The sequence below is a fragment of the Rhyacophila brunnea genome, unplaced genomic scaffold (genome assembly GCF_057557595.1).
Source record: "Rhyacophila brunnea isolate RB1 unplaced genomic scaffold, BYU_Rbru_1.0 scaffold_9, whole genome shotgun sequence".
In the NCBI taxonomy this organism is placed as follows: Eukaryota; Metazoa; Arthropoda; class Insecta; order Trichoptera; family Rhyacophilidae; genus Rhyacophila; species Rhyacophila brunnea.
Window position 1 is genome coordinate 36,447,928 of NW_028233361.1, and position 18,979 is coordinate 36,466,906.

General features: G+C 34.9%; 1 protein-coding gene across 2 annotated transcripts; it reads right to left on the bottom strand.

The window, feature by feature from the left end:
* Positions 1-651: 651 nt before the first annotated feature.
* Positions 652-12,344, bottom strand: l(3)04053 (lethal (3) 04053). Of its 2 annotated transcripts, XR_015072088.1 has the most exons (8): positions 12,118-12,344; positions 11,390-12,031; positions 9,208-9,332; positions 7,427-7,627; positions 5,364-5,426; positions 3,409-3,515; positions 2,390-3,300; positions 1,340-2,333 (listed from the first exon to the last, which is right to left on the bottom strand). XR_015072088.1 is itself a non-coding variant. In XM_085959579.1 (7 exons), the coding sequence occupies exons 1-7, from the start codon at positions 12,302-12,304 to the stop codon at positions 3,240-3,242; spliced, it is 1,386 nt and encodes a 461-aa protein (XP_085815705.1). In that variant the 5' UTR covers positions 12,305-12,344; the 3' UTR covers positions 652-3,239. The 2 variants fall into 2 exon arrangements, 1 of the variants encoding a protein (XP_085815705.1); XM_085959579.1 differs by having other exon boundaries at positions 652-3,300.
* Positions 12,345-18,979: the final 6,635 nt, after the last annotated feature.

Here is an 18,979-nt window from a genome sequence, read left to right on the forward strand (position 1 = left end):
TATTCTGGCATAAGTTTATTTTGTACTTTTCTAAGTTGAGAAATATTTTTGGTTTTGTAAAATTTATTTAAAATCCAATATAATTTTAAATAAACTATTTATTTCATTATTACCCACCGCAACCCGAAAAAAAAAACCACATATCAATGGTGCTAATTAACTAGAAAAATAATCGAAATGTTTGAGAATTCAAAATTACAATCATATAGAAACATGAACAATGTAGTATTACATAAATGAGTCAATATTACCAAGAAAAAAAATTGATGATAGCATCACGGATTAGAGGGTATATTGTCAGAAGGATACAATCTTCCTAAAATCTATTTAAAACGTATTCATAACATATACCTATTTTTAAAAACCGATTAGTCCACAATTCGTAATTTATTGTAAATCATCGTTTTTGTGTTTCAAGTGAGTGATTGCTTTTAATGTTAGTTTTATTTTACATTAGAACCCATAGATATGCCCATTAGCTAATACAGCAAGTCCTCGACTTACGCGATTAATTCGTTCTGAAGATTTTCGTGTAAGGCGAATAAAACTAAAATCATGCAAAATAATATGCGTTGATTTCAAATGATATGTGAAAATAACCTGCCTACACAAATACATTTAAGAAAACAATCCTATAATCCTCATTTTTTTATAATTTCTGCTACTATTGATAAAATTTGTGGCTCTCTTTATATCTGCACTTACAGCCTCAACTGTTACTTCGATATTGTGTAGTGTATTATGGCCTTTAAGTTTTTGAAACCATCCGTGGCTTGCAATGAATGTATGAGTATCAACACAATCATCATTTTAACACTTTAGGTCTTCAAAATGACTTAAGGCTTTCTCCTGTATGAGCTCAAGCCGGCTCTCACACCAAAACTCGTCTCGCCTGCAACGTGTCGAATACGTCGATGTGACGTCACTGTTATTCACAAAACACACATTGTCAAATGGAGCTCCGTAGATTGGTCGAATGCGACTTTTTATTTTGAAAAAAAAAATATCTTCTGTTGCAATCGACAAGTTGCATGCTTCACGGGCTGCGAGTCAAAGACGCTAGGACGCATACTAACTCCTACAAATTGATCATTCCTATACCGGCTCGCTGATCGTCGTATCCAAATATCTATACGTTTCGAAGGTTACGTGCGACTGTCACTAGGTAGATGTGCGCGGTCTTTATATGCAACACCGGATCGACGTTCTTGGAAGGTTTGATTTATGGCTGTGCGGCAGACGAGGCGAGTTTAGATGTCAGAGCCGGCTAATGGTTATTGGAATCTATTGTTGCTACATGTCTTTTATCCATATTACGAATATTTTCTTTCTATTTCTTCTATTAATATTCTTCTTTTCTTGGTAGTTATCGTAGATTGCATCGGTACTGTTTTTTTTTTTAGATGATCCATGGTTGAAACTTTATCGAATTTAATTGTTCTAATAACACAAAATACATATATTTTGATATTGCGTAAGTACGAATTCGCCTTAGTCAAGGACTTACTGAACACCTTTTATTGCAATAAATATAAGCAAATTAAAATTGGATTGACTTGTATCATTTAAATACCTAAGCATTGTGGTGGGTTTTAGAAATTATCGACCATTACACATTGTGTGAAATTACATAGAATTAGTAAATTTTTTTTGTTTAATTTTGACCAAATTTGTGATTTATCAGTTTTTGAAAATAGATGTCTCATATCACTGACTAGGGGAGAGAACAATTATTAGTTATAAGGAGAACAATATTATAGCTGTTCAATGTGTATTGAAATAAAAGGACACGGGGATTTTTGAAGATACGCATGGTGTCCATGTGCTCCACTTAAGGATTGGACATGTCAGAATAAGAAGATTTTTGCAGTGCTTAAAAAATCAGTTCTGAAATACATCTGATAAATACCAGCTTGTCACATTTTTGTTGCTGTCAGGTATATAATATGGAATTTTATCATAAAAACATCACATTATTATACTAAACTCAAACCATATCTCATAATGTTGGCTCACATTGCAAACCAAATTGCCAAAAACTACGGTATAATGTAAAAATTTAATGTATTTTTTCCGATTACATGGCTGAGGCTAATGGATTGAAAGGCAACAAAGTCCCATGTAATCCCAATCATAAGCGGATTAAGATACTCGGGGGCCCTACTCGCAGCATCATTGGAGCCCATCATAGAAAAAAAATAGATACTAAGTTATATTTTAAACAAAATTGACCTATATAACTAAAATAATAATAAAATAATTGCATTTCATAATCATTAATTTCTTATCTATAGTAGAGAAAAAGAACAGTGCAGCGACATTCTTAAGTAATTCTATATTCTTCTATTCATTGAAAGAATGTTATCTGGGGAGATTCGGGTTTAATAACGCTTATTATCTATTTTTGTAGTTAAGCTTCTGATTCGAGTTGGTAGTTTCATTTTATTGGAGCAATCATCCGATCCGGTAAACGAAAGATTTACGTTCAAATCTCACTCCGTGTAAAGCCGCATTTAGATCAAGCAAGCGTATGTTTGTTTTTCCTCCACTCCAGCGAAATTCTCTTGACGTAAACGCTTTTTGTTGAGCGAGCATAAGAATTTCGCAAGAACAAACATTCGATCGCTTGGTCTAAATGCAGCTTAGGATGTTTTTTAGGAGCTTACTAATTAATATATTTGGTATATTTCTAAGGCTTTTGCAACTTATATATTTTCAATGAAGAATGCTACATTCTGAAATCTTATGTACATTCGGTCTTGAATCAAAAATATATTAAATAAAAGGCGTTTATTCTTGCTACGTCGAAATGTTTGGATTTTAAAAATGATTTTGAGAAATGAGATATTTACGGAATGACTACTTATAATATCGTTTGTTTTTTATTTGGGGGGCAAGCTGTCAGCGCGGCGCCCTAATAGAGTACTTACTGGTAAATCCGCATAAGGTCCCATTGGACATTGTTGCCTTTGCTTCCAATAGCCACATGTTGTATCAGATATTTTCTACAAGCCAATGTATGATATTATATACAAGTTACTGTACTAAAGTCATTTTAAAACAGACTTGAAAAGTTTCAAAAAATAATCTGATGACTACACAATAGGTAAATGAGAATTAATGAATAAATGACGTTACCCACTGCTAGCAGCCAGGCACTGTTTGGTTTTTGTCAACAATAAAAAAGAGGTACAGATTAATTACGATAATAATTCTTCAGAAAAACACTTTGCTGTCGATTACGGAGGGTCTAAGGTGGACGCTAAGCCCCTCAGTCTGTCGAGGCCCGACAGCAGTTCTCTGAAATGTGAAGACCACATTGTATGAGTTTCTATAAAGGGTTTTTCTACCAATTGTTTGGTACTAAGTTATAGAATAACATTTATTTCATATTTGAGAAGTAGTCACCTTAGTGATGCATCAGCGGTGTTTGTTGCCAGGACTAGACCTCTCGCGGCAGCTTTTCGACCCTCCCTCATCTCCTCCAAGTCTGCTTGAGCCAGTAACAAATCCTCCTGTTTGTGCAAACACGCAAGACAAATAAATATTAAGTATATTGTATTATCACAGATATTTATAAACATTGAGGTTTTTAATAATTCTTTTTATTCAAATGATGATACACAAGATTTAGGAACATGGCATTCTTTATTGAAGACACATAATTCTTCACAACACAGCCGAAACATACCTTTTAGAAAAAAAATTGAACTTGAACCCATAACCATCACATTCAATGTATCTGATGTGTTATAAAAAAATATTATAATGATTTTAGAACTTTTAAATTATTATATTTATTAAGTATTATTAATTAAATTATTTAATAAAAGGCAATAAGGTCAAAATAGTCAAAAACGCAGTTCCGACCTTTTATGTAGGAGGTGTCGATACATACATACGGTCACAAACTTAACTCAAACAATAGGGTGTACAAATAGTGAATTTTTTACTGGTCCCCCTTTTATATAATATAAAAAAAAATGTTAAGCCTTTTGAATTTTGTCAATCCGTCATCTCGGTGGCGAATTGACCTATAACACAATTTTAGAGAAGCTGGCGTTTAAAAATGTTTTGTCTCACTAAAAACAAATATTTTTACACAATTAACTGTCATAAATAATATTTTTCAACAAATAAATAACAAAACATTAGTTATATCACTTCACCACAATGACATTATTAATGGACGACGCACTCAGTACAGTAGCTAGCAAGTAAATTCGCCCATAGTGACATTCGCACATGCACAGGTAGACGTCACGCAATATCCATTATGCGATATCACGCATCGGGAATTTATAGCATTATCACCTTTATTGTAACGGCGTTAGAACAGTGTTTCTAGTACCAATGTTCGTTTGAGCGAACCTGTTCGAACCGAACCATTCGGCAGACCCGACAAAAAGTTTCGGGAATTTATAGCAATATCACCTTTATTGTAATGGTGTTAGAACAGATTATGCCATTCGGCAGACCCGACAAAAAAAGCGAGTGTCATTTTTTTTTCCAGATGCTTCGTCCATATTAATGTCATTGCTTCACCACCATACAATTTCATATTAAATTCAAAACATTTTTCAAACGGGTTTAGTTCAGTTTTTAATTATATATTGCTGAGTATGTTCATAAACAAAATCGTGTTATAATTTTCGAGTCAATTAAATGTAGAACGCTGCATCTGTGATATCATCAAATGAACTACCTTCTATTTATAAAGTTGCTATCATTTTTGATTGAGTTGAGTGACATACATAATAATATATTATTGCTGTTAAGTATCTAGACCAGAGTTTTCCAAATGGTGTGCCGCGGGCGATTAGGAAGTTCGATCTGTCCATAAAGTAAAAGAATTCATCGAAAAAACTACCATTTGCCAGCGCATATCTCTATGACCAATCTTTCTCATCTATGGCGAATTTAAATATTAATTACGAGTAGCTCTTTCAAGCATCGGCCGAGACATAAACAATCACAAGTATTTCATTGAAAGATTTGATTTTGATTAGGAAGGTACATCCTATTACATATTTAAGTTTGTAATTATTTTAAATGGCAGTCCAATAAGAAGAATCTGTTTTTTAAGTTTTTTCTTTAGCTACTTATAATAAGCAGTATTCACCATGACAGAAATATCTGTTATAGGACATGCCTGTCGATATGAAATTTTGATATTTTTCTATGATTTTTTTTGTGTGAAATATGCAACATATGTGATTTAAGAGTTTAAAAAAGTGACAGGTATGTTCTACAAAGTGCTGTAAAAATTTTATAATATGAATAATGTGACACGAAAGAGGTTTGGAGCCACTGATCTAGACAATAAAAAAAATATGTCGAGTAAAATAAGTGTTTTATTATACCTTCAATTGGCTAATTTGCAGTTTTAGTTTGGCTACATTGTTTTCATCGGAGCCTCCACGTTTCTGAAATTTAATAACATAAACATTAAAAAATGACATACACAACTGACCAAAAACAAAATTGAATTAGGGGAGCGTGGGGTAATGGGAGCCGGTGGGTAATGGGAGCGACTGCAAAACAGGTACCATCTAACACTAAAATGACTCGGAAATAACCAAAACATTTTCGTCAATCGTCGGCTTAGCCCGTCGATCGCTGTCGGCTGCTTAGTTGCACGTGGACGCGCGTGGCGAGTGGAAGTGTGTTTTGGGCTAGGTGCTTATATAAATTTACAATACATAAACATCAACGTAAGTACTTAAAATTTTACTTATTTTATCATATTTTGTGTTCATTGTATAGCCAGATACATGTATTTTTGTTTAGTAGTTTCAGAATCAAGGTTTAAAATGGTTTGGTTACGTTATTTATCAATCTTCAAAGTGGTTGACATTCGGGTAATTGGAGCCTAGGTGGCTCCCATTTCCCCTATATAAATTTCACACCGCTTTTACTAGTAGACAAGATTGTAATTGTTCCAGATGCCCAGAAATAGAAAGCTGACAACTTTCAAGGCTGGTTGGACGGTGACTTCGTTGGAAAATGCCCTCCGAAACCAGAAAGATTATATTTGTGTTTTTTGCTTAGTTCCATAACATGACGTGTTGATTCTTTTGATATTTTTAGTACTAGAGCATATTTTTGTTGAATTACATTAGTAAATATTTAACATTTTATTGTACCTATGTCTGTTATAATGTGTATAAGTGTTTGTAAGCATATTAAAATATGAAGCTTCCATTACATATTTGGTAAATTTTTGGCTCTCATTACCCTACTTGTGGGGTAATTGGAGCCAAATGTGTTTTTTGGGAAAACGTTTTTTTTTGTACCTTAGTTATAGAATTTTTGAGTGGAAATTGCAGTAATATTATTACTATTTAACCAAAGGACTCATTTCAAGTCTTAATAATAAACGATTAGAACATTTTGTTACTTTTTTTCAACAATTTCCTTAGTAGGCTCCAATTACCCCTTGCTCCCCTACATACATACGAAGGTTCACTAGAAACACGTTTATGCAGATATTCAACCAACCAACATAAATAGTTCACACTAAACTTTTCCAGTCATACCTACTTATTTGTTTTCATTGAACCTAGAATACAAATGCTGGTGAGTTTTTAAAAATCAATCAAACCCTGCCTAACCAAACTGAAGGAGTAATCTCCGCAAAACGTTAATTCTGTGACATATTATATTTTCACATATCAGATAAAAAAAATTAACCACAAAATTACTAAATTATGACTTAAAAACTCTATTCTTAACCATTGGAAAATAAATCATCTAAATAAATATTTAACCCTGCATGAAAATAGTAATAGAAAACCACAATACGAATCAATTTAGTCAATGTAAAATGAAGATATAAAAAATCATATACAATCGTCCATTTTTCAGTCATACGTTTGCATCTCCAGGTCATTTTGTGACTAATGTAAAGCCGTAACAATTGAACAAAACACACACTTCCCCGATTCAATAGATTTATTTGTATAGATCCACCATTATAAGTTGTCCGCTGAGTGAGAGCGCTACATATTGACATATCATTCAGCACTTTTTATACTGGTGATGAGCTTCGTTCTAAATTCGAACACCCGACGATTTATGATGGTAGATCTATACTAGAGTCCGTATTCTTTATGCTGGCGTGCAGTTTCTCCCACACTTCAGCATCTTAAAACTGCATTCCCTCCCATTGAAAACTTGCAACAGTTGAATGCAATGACACAATGCTTTTCGTCCGCCAGCGACGTGACGTGCACGCCAGCATAAAGAACACGGACTCTATTATGTATGTATTAAAATATATTTGTATCTATTTTTTTTCATGATACTAATTCTGGATACAGTCACCCTGTTTGGAAATATATGATATGTTCATTTTTATTTAGATTCTTTTATATTTTGCAGTTCTTAGTTATTAGATAATATTTATTTGAATGCGTTCAATTACCTCTTCTCCGTCTACAAAGGAGAAAGATTGTGAAGCGACGGCCGAGTTGGATGAAGTGGAGATGGAAGCGGCCACTCGCCCTACTCCCCGCAGATCTCTGGCCAGGCGGGAGGAAGCGGCCCTTGCCTCCGTGAGCTCTCGCCGCGCCGCTTGCTCCCCCTGCCGTGCCTCGCTCGCCTCTCGCCGCAACAAAGACATCGTCTGAACACATTCAAACCACACAATTGGATCACGGCATTATGTATTTATAAATCGAGTGACATATCCAAAATAACTGAGTGATGAACATACACTTTGGGGTAATAGAGAGCAGTGGAAAAGATTGCCTTGAATTGAAAAGAAAATGAAATATATCAGTATGTTTTATATATTATATAGTAGTCAAGCTCATTTTTTAATCTTTGGCTGGCAATATTTATAACATATGATTTATTTTCCACCTCTTTATTTAAGTTTTAGTTAATAAATACATCACAAATTATAAAAATATATAATATCTGTGGTATTCTGTTAATAATATTTATGACGAGTTTAAAACCAGGATATACAAAAATAACGGTTAGTGCGTTACTTTCTGGGTGTGGTTGTAAGAAGGTATCATTCTCAAGTATAGAGGAATATTGGATAAAATTATAGACGTCTTAAAAAATATATTACATATTGTTTGCAATATTTACGTCTTTATATTATATGCATTAAAGTTTGTCATATAAACGCGCGTTCAATATTCATTAAAGAACATTCAGTGTGTTTTGTGTTTCTTGAGTTTGGTGGCTTGCCCAAGTCATAAACCAAAACTGCCTTCAAGTTTTGATCTATGGTCTTGCACATTTCGATCTTAGTTATCATTCTGTCCAGAGCTTCGAACCGTTATTTTTTTCGTTTCGGTTCAAGTAAAAAAATATATATCGGTTCGGTTCCGGTTATCGTTCCGAAAAAAATAACAGTTTTTCTGGTTCAGCTCCGAGTGATTAATTTTTAACAACTGTACTTCTTAAGTGGGGAGTAAGATCTTGTTTATCAAACCGAAAAAACCGATATTTTTTGTCGGTTCGGTTCCGGTTCGAAGCCCTGGTTCTGTCTGTAAAACTATTATTTTTCATCAGAAGAGTCTGAACCTTTACCTAAAGCCAAGAAAAGAAACTGCAATGGTAAATTCTATAAAATTAATCATCAAATACCATCATTATTAGAATAGTTTTCGAAAACGAAAGAGCTCAGAAAAGTCTTGTAATAACAAATGTTATACATAATAAATTTCCTGATAGACCACAGATAATATCGTCTCTGTTCTGGCAGAACACACTAACTGGAGAATACTAGTTTTGAGTAATTTGACTTTGAAGTTGTTAAAAAGTTTGAAATAATGGTCTATCATGTGAGTTTCTTAAGTAATCGTGAAAAGGATGACTTTAAAATAAAGACTGTTTATTTATTAAGAAGGTTTCCAGACGGTAAAGTTTGAAATAAGGATCATTTTGATACTAACTCAATATGTCATTTTTTCGAATTAGTGTCTTCTGCCAGAACAGTGACGATATAATATATGATAATTTTCCAATCGATTCGATGTTTAAGCTATTTTAGGAACTTTTAAAACAATGTTTGTGTATGCTCTAATTTAAATTTAATATTATATCAACACCCAGAGTAAATTAGTTGTAATATTATTCTATGCAGTCCTAACTTCGTGGAATTTTAAATGAAAATAATTTAGACCTTTTACATGTCGCAATGATGAATTAAAGTATGAGTTACACCAAGAATAACCGAATATATACCTGCAGGGCAGCTCTGAGTTCTCTTTCGGCAGTATTTCGTAATCTTCTCTCTTCGAGTAGATCGTCTCGGGATGAAGTCCCGGCCTGTGCAGGCAGGAAGTCAGGCAGACGGAAAGACTCGCCACCTTTTGATTTGTCCACATTTAATTTAGATCAATATTAACAATACATAATCATTGTTATGATGATCACAAAATTCAACTGGATTCGCTGATTATAACGTTTGCAGATATCAACAGATCACGAAGCGCTGAGAGCCTATCTAAAAAGATTGATACTGAGGGACGATGACTATTGTTCATGTGATGGCAATACCTCTCAGTGAGGCATGTATTACTGGAGGAGGGGTGACAGACTCTCGGAGCTCTGTGCACACAACATAATTAGGATCAATATCCTCCTCCAAAAACTTCACGAAATAATAAACAACAAAACAACATAGAAACACTACAAAATATCGAATTCTGGCCAGTAAAGAAATAAATAGCAGAACACGAGAATGACATGGTACCCACAACAGAAGTGTGTTAATTTTTGTTTATGGGTTTTTGTGTTTTAAATAATTAAGATATTGATTCAGCGCCCTAATTACTAATTGACACCCGGATCACATCAAATTTTAGTTATAATGTACTTGCACTTACTAATAATTTAAGAAACTTTTTCATTTATTCAATGAATAATTCACAAGATTCGTAATTTGATAAGCATTATCATGTAATGAATACTAATTTCGTCGTAATTAGATAGGACGCCCATAGCTTAATTGGCAAAGCACATTGGCGCTAATCCAGTGAATGTAGATTCAAGTCCTGTTGGGTGTGGTATTTTTTCAAAAAAGAATTTTCCTAGTACTTGGGTATATAATATCTGGGGTGTTTTCAAATTATGTATGTTCTAATCAAAATGATTCATACAGCAGCCACAATGCTATTTGTTTGTACACCATATTATAGAACTCAAGTTGTGAAGTATATAAATGACAGTAGCGAAGGGTGAAGGTAGGCTGTTAAGATTCGCCATACACAATGCACATTAAACTTTGTTAGTCATACGTATTTCTTTTTATTGAAGTAATGTTACAATTGTTTACAGATGGCGTTAGTTAGTTATTAAAAATCAATTAAATCCTGCCTAAACCATTAAATGTAACCTGTAAATGATTGTAGTCTTAACTCAATGAAAACAAATATTTATGACTGACAAAATTTAATGTGCAATATTTACGGCGAATCTTAACAGCCTACCTCCACCCTTCGCCACTGATTGATGAACAACCCGAAAAGAGATGTGGGCGTAGTAGGGTAAGTATTTTGAATGGCTTGACTTTAAGGCTATTTTGCAACAAATAAACAAATATAGAATACTGAAATGTCATTTTGATTTCCATTATATAGGGTAGGATTACGGATTTCTTCCGAAATAACTTTTCATACAAAACAGAATTAACTTAAAATGAATTCAATTCTACTTAAAGATGGATAAAAGTATTAAAAGAATGCAGTGGCACCGTGTTCTGATATATTCTAAAAGTCTCAAATGTCTAGCTAGTCAGGAAGTTAGTTAAAAATCGATTGCAAGATTTGTACCGGACAAATAGGTAAGAATACGAGCTAAGAAAAACGTTGTAATATTAAGAGACTGCGATTTTATCCATCTAAATTGCTGCTAAGAGGCAATCTGCCACAGTATATCATGCGCCTACTGCTTTATATGTATATTTAATAATGTTCTCATCTGGACATTAATATGTCGGCCAGGTAGGGGTTTAAGTTTTTAGAAAACGTTCTAAGGGTTCCGCCAAACAAAAAAGTTGGGAATCTATGTAGGTTAAGCCTACATATTCACATTGAAGTGGTTAATTTGTTAGGGCAGTTATATGCCATTTTTGTGGGTTACTAGCAAAGTATTAATTGGTACAAGTATTAAAAGTATTTGTTTCGTTCTTTAAAATCTTATAACTTTCCGGCACAATAGAAACGAGGTTTACCGACCATTTTGCAGTGATTGGTTTCCAAATAACATTTTAGGTTGAAAAACTGCATTTTGATGATGGAATATTCATATAGAATACACACCACGGTCACTCTACTTTGTTAATTTGATATGCCTGAAGAAAACTGTTCAAATATGAAACTACACGTCATTACAGTTTGATGATGATGAAGTGTGTACAAGTTACCTGAAGCATTGGCAGAAGAAGCATTAGGCAGATCAAGCGGGAACGGTAATCTTCTTCTAGAATCTCTCCTATCAGATCTGCCGACTGATTCTGTCAAGTCTAATGAAAGACCTGGTAAATCTAACGGTGATTCATTCACTTCTCTCACTGAACCACCTTCTGAAGGTCTGGACTCGTAAAAACCTCTCGCTTTCGGCTGGGAATCTTCATTATAATTTGAATTGAGTGTAAAGTCTGGGAGGTTGTCCAAATCTATTGTCAGCGGAGCGTTTCTGCCCAGATAAGCTTGTTCGACAAGTAAGTGATCTTGCACAAAATCAGGGAGAGAAGGTACGCCCGACGCATCTTCCGGCAGCTGAGCGGAACGTCTGTGCGACGTCTCTGCTGCGTCTGCTATCAAATTACTCCCCGGTTCATAGTTGAGCATCAGTTCAGCCAGTAAATTATCACGGTTCTCTTTTTTTCTGTTTTCCTTCGGCTGCTCCTGATGAAGGTCCAAATCTGGGCGGACGCTGGGGTAGATCTTCGGCCTGGCTCCGGTGCCTTCGTAGCTAGCGGAGGCGCTCGGAAGGGAAAGATCTCGCTTTAAAAAATGCTTAAACGAGAAAGGACTCTCTTCCTTACGCCCCTGGCCGGTGACTTCTGCAAATAAAAGGCAAATTAATGAAGTCACAATATTGAAAAGCGAAGTAAAGTGAGTAAAAATCAAAAGTTTATCGGTTACGAACTTGACGCATTATTTTTGTCTGAGCTGCCACTGGCGGTTTTGTCCAGGGAATTGGTGGTGTAGTTTGTGTTTTCTAAGCCTAAATCGGGTTTGACAGAATTGTTTCCATTTGAGGATGCCGCGTCTTCAGAATCCGAATTGTTGTTAGGAGAATTTTTGTTTGAACAACCTTCTTTTTCTTGCGCCATATCTATCCTATCCTATCTGCATTTTTGACGTTTCTTTTGTAATTGTTGCCACATGCTATAATAACAAATTTCTCATGTCAAATATTGCTAGACCAAAAATTATATGAAAACAATTTATTTTCACAGAGGTTTTATTAAAAGTAATTAAAATAAAAATCTATATTTGGTGACATTAGGGCTGTATAGGTGTCCATATTATTATATTCGACAAGTTAACTATTACCTCCAAGTCAATAATATGAGGGACACAGAAACAGTGACGTCCCGTGGGGGTAGGCAGATTGAGCGTCACTTGGGGGCGGCAGATACTCGAAGGGCGGCAAATCAAGGAAAATCATTTAGTAATATATAGAAATAGCTACCTAAACATAGTTATATTATAACCAGTGTTGGAGCGGAACTCGGAGCAGGAGCACGGAGCAGTGGAGCAATGGGTTTTACCCGGAGCAGGAGCGCAGCCGGAGCACCGAATATTTGTAGTGCTCCACTGCTCCGGATGTTTTTTTTATTATTATTACCCAGTAGGTACTCACGGCAATTTTAGTATGATGTCACCACTCTCAGTGATGTTTTCTTTTATATACTAATATTTGGATGACATAGTTACTGACTTGTTTTCTAGTTACTGAAATGTTAAAAGGTTACTGGGTGACATAGTTACTGAAAGTTTGTTTATTGTATCGGTAGAGTGTTGAGACTATTAATTATTAACAGTGTATTTGTGATTAAAAGTAGATTTATATTAAATGAATAATATGGAAAATGATTTTGTTTACATGTTGTTCAATAATAGCATAGAAAAATGGTGTGAAAATAATCCATCTGCGTATTATTACTAAACGGTATCTGCAAACCAAATTTGTCAGACATATCAACCAAATAGAATCTCAGACTCTGGTGATTTGGGTAAGTGTCTAACTAATATTATATTTATTCGCTTTTAATACTTATCTAAATTTAATTTTATATTATATTTTATTTATATTTGGTGACACCCATGGTGGCCGCGCGGCTTACGCGTTGGACTATAACGCCGTGGGTCCCAGGTTCGAATCCTGGGTCTGGCAATTACACATATTGTTTTTCAATTTGTGTCTGTCAGGGTATGGACCTAATAGGTTGAGCAAGTGGCTGACATTCATTTCTCGTAAAAACAAAATCTGTTAATACAAACCTCTACTCTGTGGAGGCCCACATGATCCTCTTAGGATCGGAAGAAAGAAAAAAGTTGGCGAAATCCTTGGAATAGAAGCGGACGCGTTATTATCAGCTGCACACCAATATTAATTGAAATCTCCTCTTTTTGGCATCGATTTCACTAAACACGAAGACTTGACTTGCTAACTGCAAAACTATAAACATGGTAATGCACTGTATCACCCAAGGCCTGAACAAAAACGATGCATGAGTGCGAGTGAGAAAGTATTCGGCACCCTTATAATCTCTGCGACACGCGCTAGAGTAAGATAAAAGGTCTACATATGTGTGAGTTAGTTTCCAAAAGTATCGCCGGAAAATCGTGGTGAATCGCTTCACGTAGCGTTGATAACCTGCGAGCTCGTGTTGCTAAAATTGATATTTTTTGTGTTAAACATACGGTCAGTGGTAAATATTTTTAGTTAAAGATGGTTCTGTGTGTTGTATTAAAATATGGTAGCCGTACTGATAAGGAAGAAGATGGTATTACGTTTCATAGGTAAGTTGATACATGTTCGTGATAATTATTTATTTGTATGTTATTATATATTTTAATATCAGTGACCTAGTGTTTCTTTAAAATAACTTAAATTATGGATATCTTTACCTAATGGTTGCATTTTGACCGCTTGAAAATACTATATAACGTAAAAAAAAAAAAATGTATTTTAATTTTGAGCGTCTAGTGCGAGCACTTTGGGCGAGCACTAGCGAAATGGTCTATGGTCTCGAACATTTGTAGACGAATGCGTTCGCTCGCCCACAAACCAAACGCACGACACGCAGCTTCATTTAGCAATGCAACGGGTGGCGTCTAGATGTATCTATAGTCTATGGTATCACCTATTAAGGCCTTGATCACATGGCGCGTGTCTCGCTCTGTGGACACCTCAATGAGGTCACCTATACCTCGAGGCGCAAGTGCGTGTGGTCGGTTCAATGAGGTCACATGTAGGTATCTGGAATGCGCGCGAGTCAAAATGCGCCATGTCGACAAGGTCTTAAATGTGCGCATTTTGAAAAAAATATTGCCAATAATTAAACATATGAGTGGGTAACATAATATACTGGAAAAATCCATTTACATTACATTTCGAAAATCCTGGATATACCTAGTGTCTTTTAGTAATCTTCCGTTCACCATAATATTCAAATTGATGGAAGTTTTGTATTTATTCTTTCCACAGAAATCGACTTTAGCGACTCTGGTTTTACCTTTCGGCATCTTTATGATCTATTTAAAGGTACCGGAGATAAACTTAAACATGTGTGAAAGAATATTATGATACTTTGTGCATCATAATAAGGAAGAAAGTTTGTCACGTAAACGAGGTGCGCATTCAATATTGTCAATATTTGAGGACATTCTGGGGATTTGTATGTCTTGTCTTTAATGATTTTCCCCTTGCTTGCCCCTCATTCTGCGTTCAAAGACTATTCGACTGGTTTTCGCATTTCTTTCTTATTAACCTGTTCTGTGGTGCATATCCATAGTGGCAAAGAGTAATTGAAGCGTCTAGTTTCAAAAGCCCCTAAAACGACTTTTGACAGTTCTGAGAAAAATGAAAAAAACTCATATCTATTGAATGCGTATAAATATTTAGTATCCCTTACTCACCTTTTGCATATTTTACTGAGAAAATATATTAAAAATCAATTGATTTTCTTTTTAGGGCACTTTGAAACTCAACTACCGTTTTAGGGGCTTTTGAAATTAACGTGTATGATTTTAAGGGGTTATGAAACTTACATTAGAGCAATGGCGCATGAGGAAATTGCAAAAGGCGTCCTGTGGTTATATTTTTTGGAGAACAAAATAAATAAGTATGTTTTTGTACAAATTAAAAAAATATTTATTCGAAGTAGGTAACTAAAATTAACAATATAAATTATGTTAACGATATAAAATTTACTATTGCATACATACATAATATTATATAATTAAAAATATTACAAATAATGTAAGAAGATAGAATAGAAGAAGAAGAAGATGGTTGTGCTAATTCAGAAACCTTCGCGGGCGTGCGGCCGTGCGCACAACAACTCATCAATGTTTCATCGCAATCGGATTAATGGTATAGGAACGCATCCGAATAGAAGAAGATGGAATAGAAAAAGAAAAAGAAGATGGTTGTACTAATTCAAAAATCTTTGCGGGTGTGCGCACAATAACTGACGAAAGTTTCATTGCAATTGGATGAATGGTATAGGAACAATACGAATAACATAACATAGAGTGAAGAAGGAGAAGAAGTTGATTTTTCTAATTCAGAAACCTTGGCAGGTGTGCACACAATAACTCACCAAAGTTTTATCGTAATCGGATGAATGGTATAGGTATAGTGTACATATAATTATTTATATTCTAGTTAGTGGCTGTCCCTACTTTATATTTTGTTATTATGCATTTTAAAATATTTGTATAGAAAATTATAAGTTGGTAAAACCGGTCCTGATAATTAATAAATGTGAAAAAAGTACTTATTAAATTAATAGGTACATATTTAACGTTTTCAATGGTAAACTGTAATTATTTTAAATCAAGTAATTTTATAATCAACGATAGGGATAGTATGACGAGACACCACTGTATTATTGGAAAAAAAAATAACACGCAGAAATTGTCAATATTCACTTACCGTTTATGGCTTTTGATATTGACTTCCCATATTTATTTTCTTTGTAAACGCTTCCTTGACTCATTGGGCTTACCGACACATTAATCAGTTCAACATTCATTATAAATATCGAAAAATACTATTATATTAACCTACAGAGCGATTAACACGAAGTCACTTCAATTTTGTTCAGGCAGACATATTGAAATCCGTATCACATGACCATCAGAGCAGCAGCTGATTGGCTTATTCATTTTAGGGGGATTTGAAATTCACACGCCAACTGTTTTAGGGGGTTTTGAAATTAAGCCTAATTTTTGATAATAAATATTGACGGTTTTAGGCCTTTTTTGAAACTATAACTTTTTCCAACATATAGTACATAAAAACATATCTCTAAATATATATCTAACTCAAAATTTGATGAAAACCGTTTTAGGGGCTTTTGAAACTAGGCGCTTCGTTTTTTTTATCTAGCTCACTCTGGCATATATACGAAATTGGAACGGATTTTTAATACGTTCATCCAAAGGTAATATTTAGATAGGTTGGCAACAGTGACGTCCCGTGGGGCACCAGGTCATGCGTTGCTTAGGGCGGCAAATTAATAAATGTATGTGAATAATACAACCTTTTAGACTAGATTCTGTCGAGAATGGGCCGAGAGAGACACTGACGGCTACTCCTCACTTTCAATTTTAGTGGATATGTCTTAGCCCCCCCACAGCGGACCCCCAGGCCAGTATCTTTGGTAGGCCCCCTACCTATCACTAACAGTGTGACGCTGTATGGTAACGTTTTCGATATGGTGTTCGAGGTAAAATTAAGGGAATTCAGTGTATCGACACACACTTAATAATCAAAAATTGCATCGCACCTACTTATTTTAAAACCATAAAATCCCTGAAGGAAAATCGCGCCTTTATTACAATTAGAACAAATTATTCGTGATGTGTATTTATCTCATTTACAGGGCTCGAAATGGAACGGAACGCACCGGAGCGCCGTTCCGGCTATTGAAATTTGTAAAATTATCGCTCCGTCTCGTGGAAAAAATATGTTGACCGTCTGAGCTAGATAAGCCATAGAATATGAAATCTGGCACACTTATTTTTATAAAATACACATACGATTTGATGACTATGTAAATATATTCAGAAAATTTGTCGAGCGCTCCGGTTCGTAAACTTTTCCATTTCGAGCGCTGCAGTCATTTATCTGGTCGATCCGCCACGTGGGCCCCCAGGCTAGAGCCCTGTCAGCTCCACCCCCCCTTGTGGAGACCATGGGATAATATGTAGATATGATTTTAATTGCATTTATCCACTAAAATAATATAATTTAGTAGAGAAAAATTTACATAAACATTGAGACAAAAAAATGAGTGTTGATTGAAGACTGCATAAGGGGACTTTTACCTACGGACATAATTGGTTGGCAATGTCTCAAACCATCAGACCCAGCAATATTTGGTCCAAGGGAAATCGTATCCCTGTTGAAATTACATAATAATTTCTTATTGTGTTTACCTAGGTACCTATTTTAGTATTAGTCAAATTCATACACTGTGATACTTTGACCCGCGCATCGTTTATATTTTGATTAAATAATATTTATTTACCACAGAGATCTCAAACTATATTATTGGGGACGATATTTGTGTATTTCATGATTATTTACGGAGTATGTAGCGATTTTATTTCTGTTGAGAACTGTAAATCGCTAAAAAACTAAGTATTATAATAATTAATATTAGATAATAATCGACAGCATGGAGTTATCTTAACACCTTTTCATCAGGATTAATTATTGTCGGTATTGTTGTTAGCCGTTCGCCTGATGCTAACCATTTGATCCATGCGCTGAATCTCTCGATCCAACTCATATCATGGTGTTTCAGTGACGTAAGCCCCTGAGCAAAAATTGTAAAGGGTCCTCCTCTAAATTTAAAAATCTCGTCCAAAGAAAGACGCGACCTTTTTTAAAAATATAGATTGGTTTATTGAATTCCCAAGTTTTCTGCTGGGCGAATCCGTTTGAGAACAAATTCGAGACCGTTTTTAGGCTTTTCATACCAAAAAAAATACTGACGAATTAAAAAAAAACTCTTAAAAAACGTTTAAAAATAAAATTAAAGGAATTTCAGAGCTTCCATTTCAGATCTAGGAAGACAATTATCTTTTTGCGTTTAAAATGCCCTGTGTTCAATAACAATTGCTTGACTTGTGGTGAAGCGTTCTAGCTTCTACTCAAAATTATGCTAAAGATAATAATTATTGTCATATGCGCGTAGGTATATCTTTTTCGGGTAAATGGTCGATAGTCAGCATTTTCCTCAAGTTGGTATGTTTTCTTATACGTACCTACCTAAGAATATACTAAGAAGGTACATGCATTGCACCATAGTATGCTCCAGCATCGGAGCATAGCGCAAACGAAAGAGCAACATTCCCATTGGTCTGTCATCTACATGCTCGCCACATAAGACATGCATCGGGTAGATTGCTTTTGTAGCACCGCTATAGGGCGAGGTGAATCGGCGATGAATACACGATTAATAGAAACGGTGACAGGTATATGAAAATGGTGATTCTAGCATAATCACAGATGCAGTTTTATGATTGTTTTGCAGTTATGCATTATGATGCATATTATAATGGTACATAATTTCCATGTAATATGTAAGTATGTATGTATGTATTGATAGTTAATGGTATAGGTACATCCAGTGGCGCACCCAGGATTTAGTATTGGGGGGGGGGGCAAGGAGGAGAATGTAAATTAGTCCCATCTCTCTTCTTCACAGCTTAATTTCTCGTTTATCGGTATTTTGTCTATTGCACTCGGTGTACCTATACCA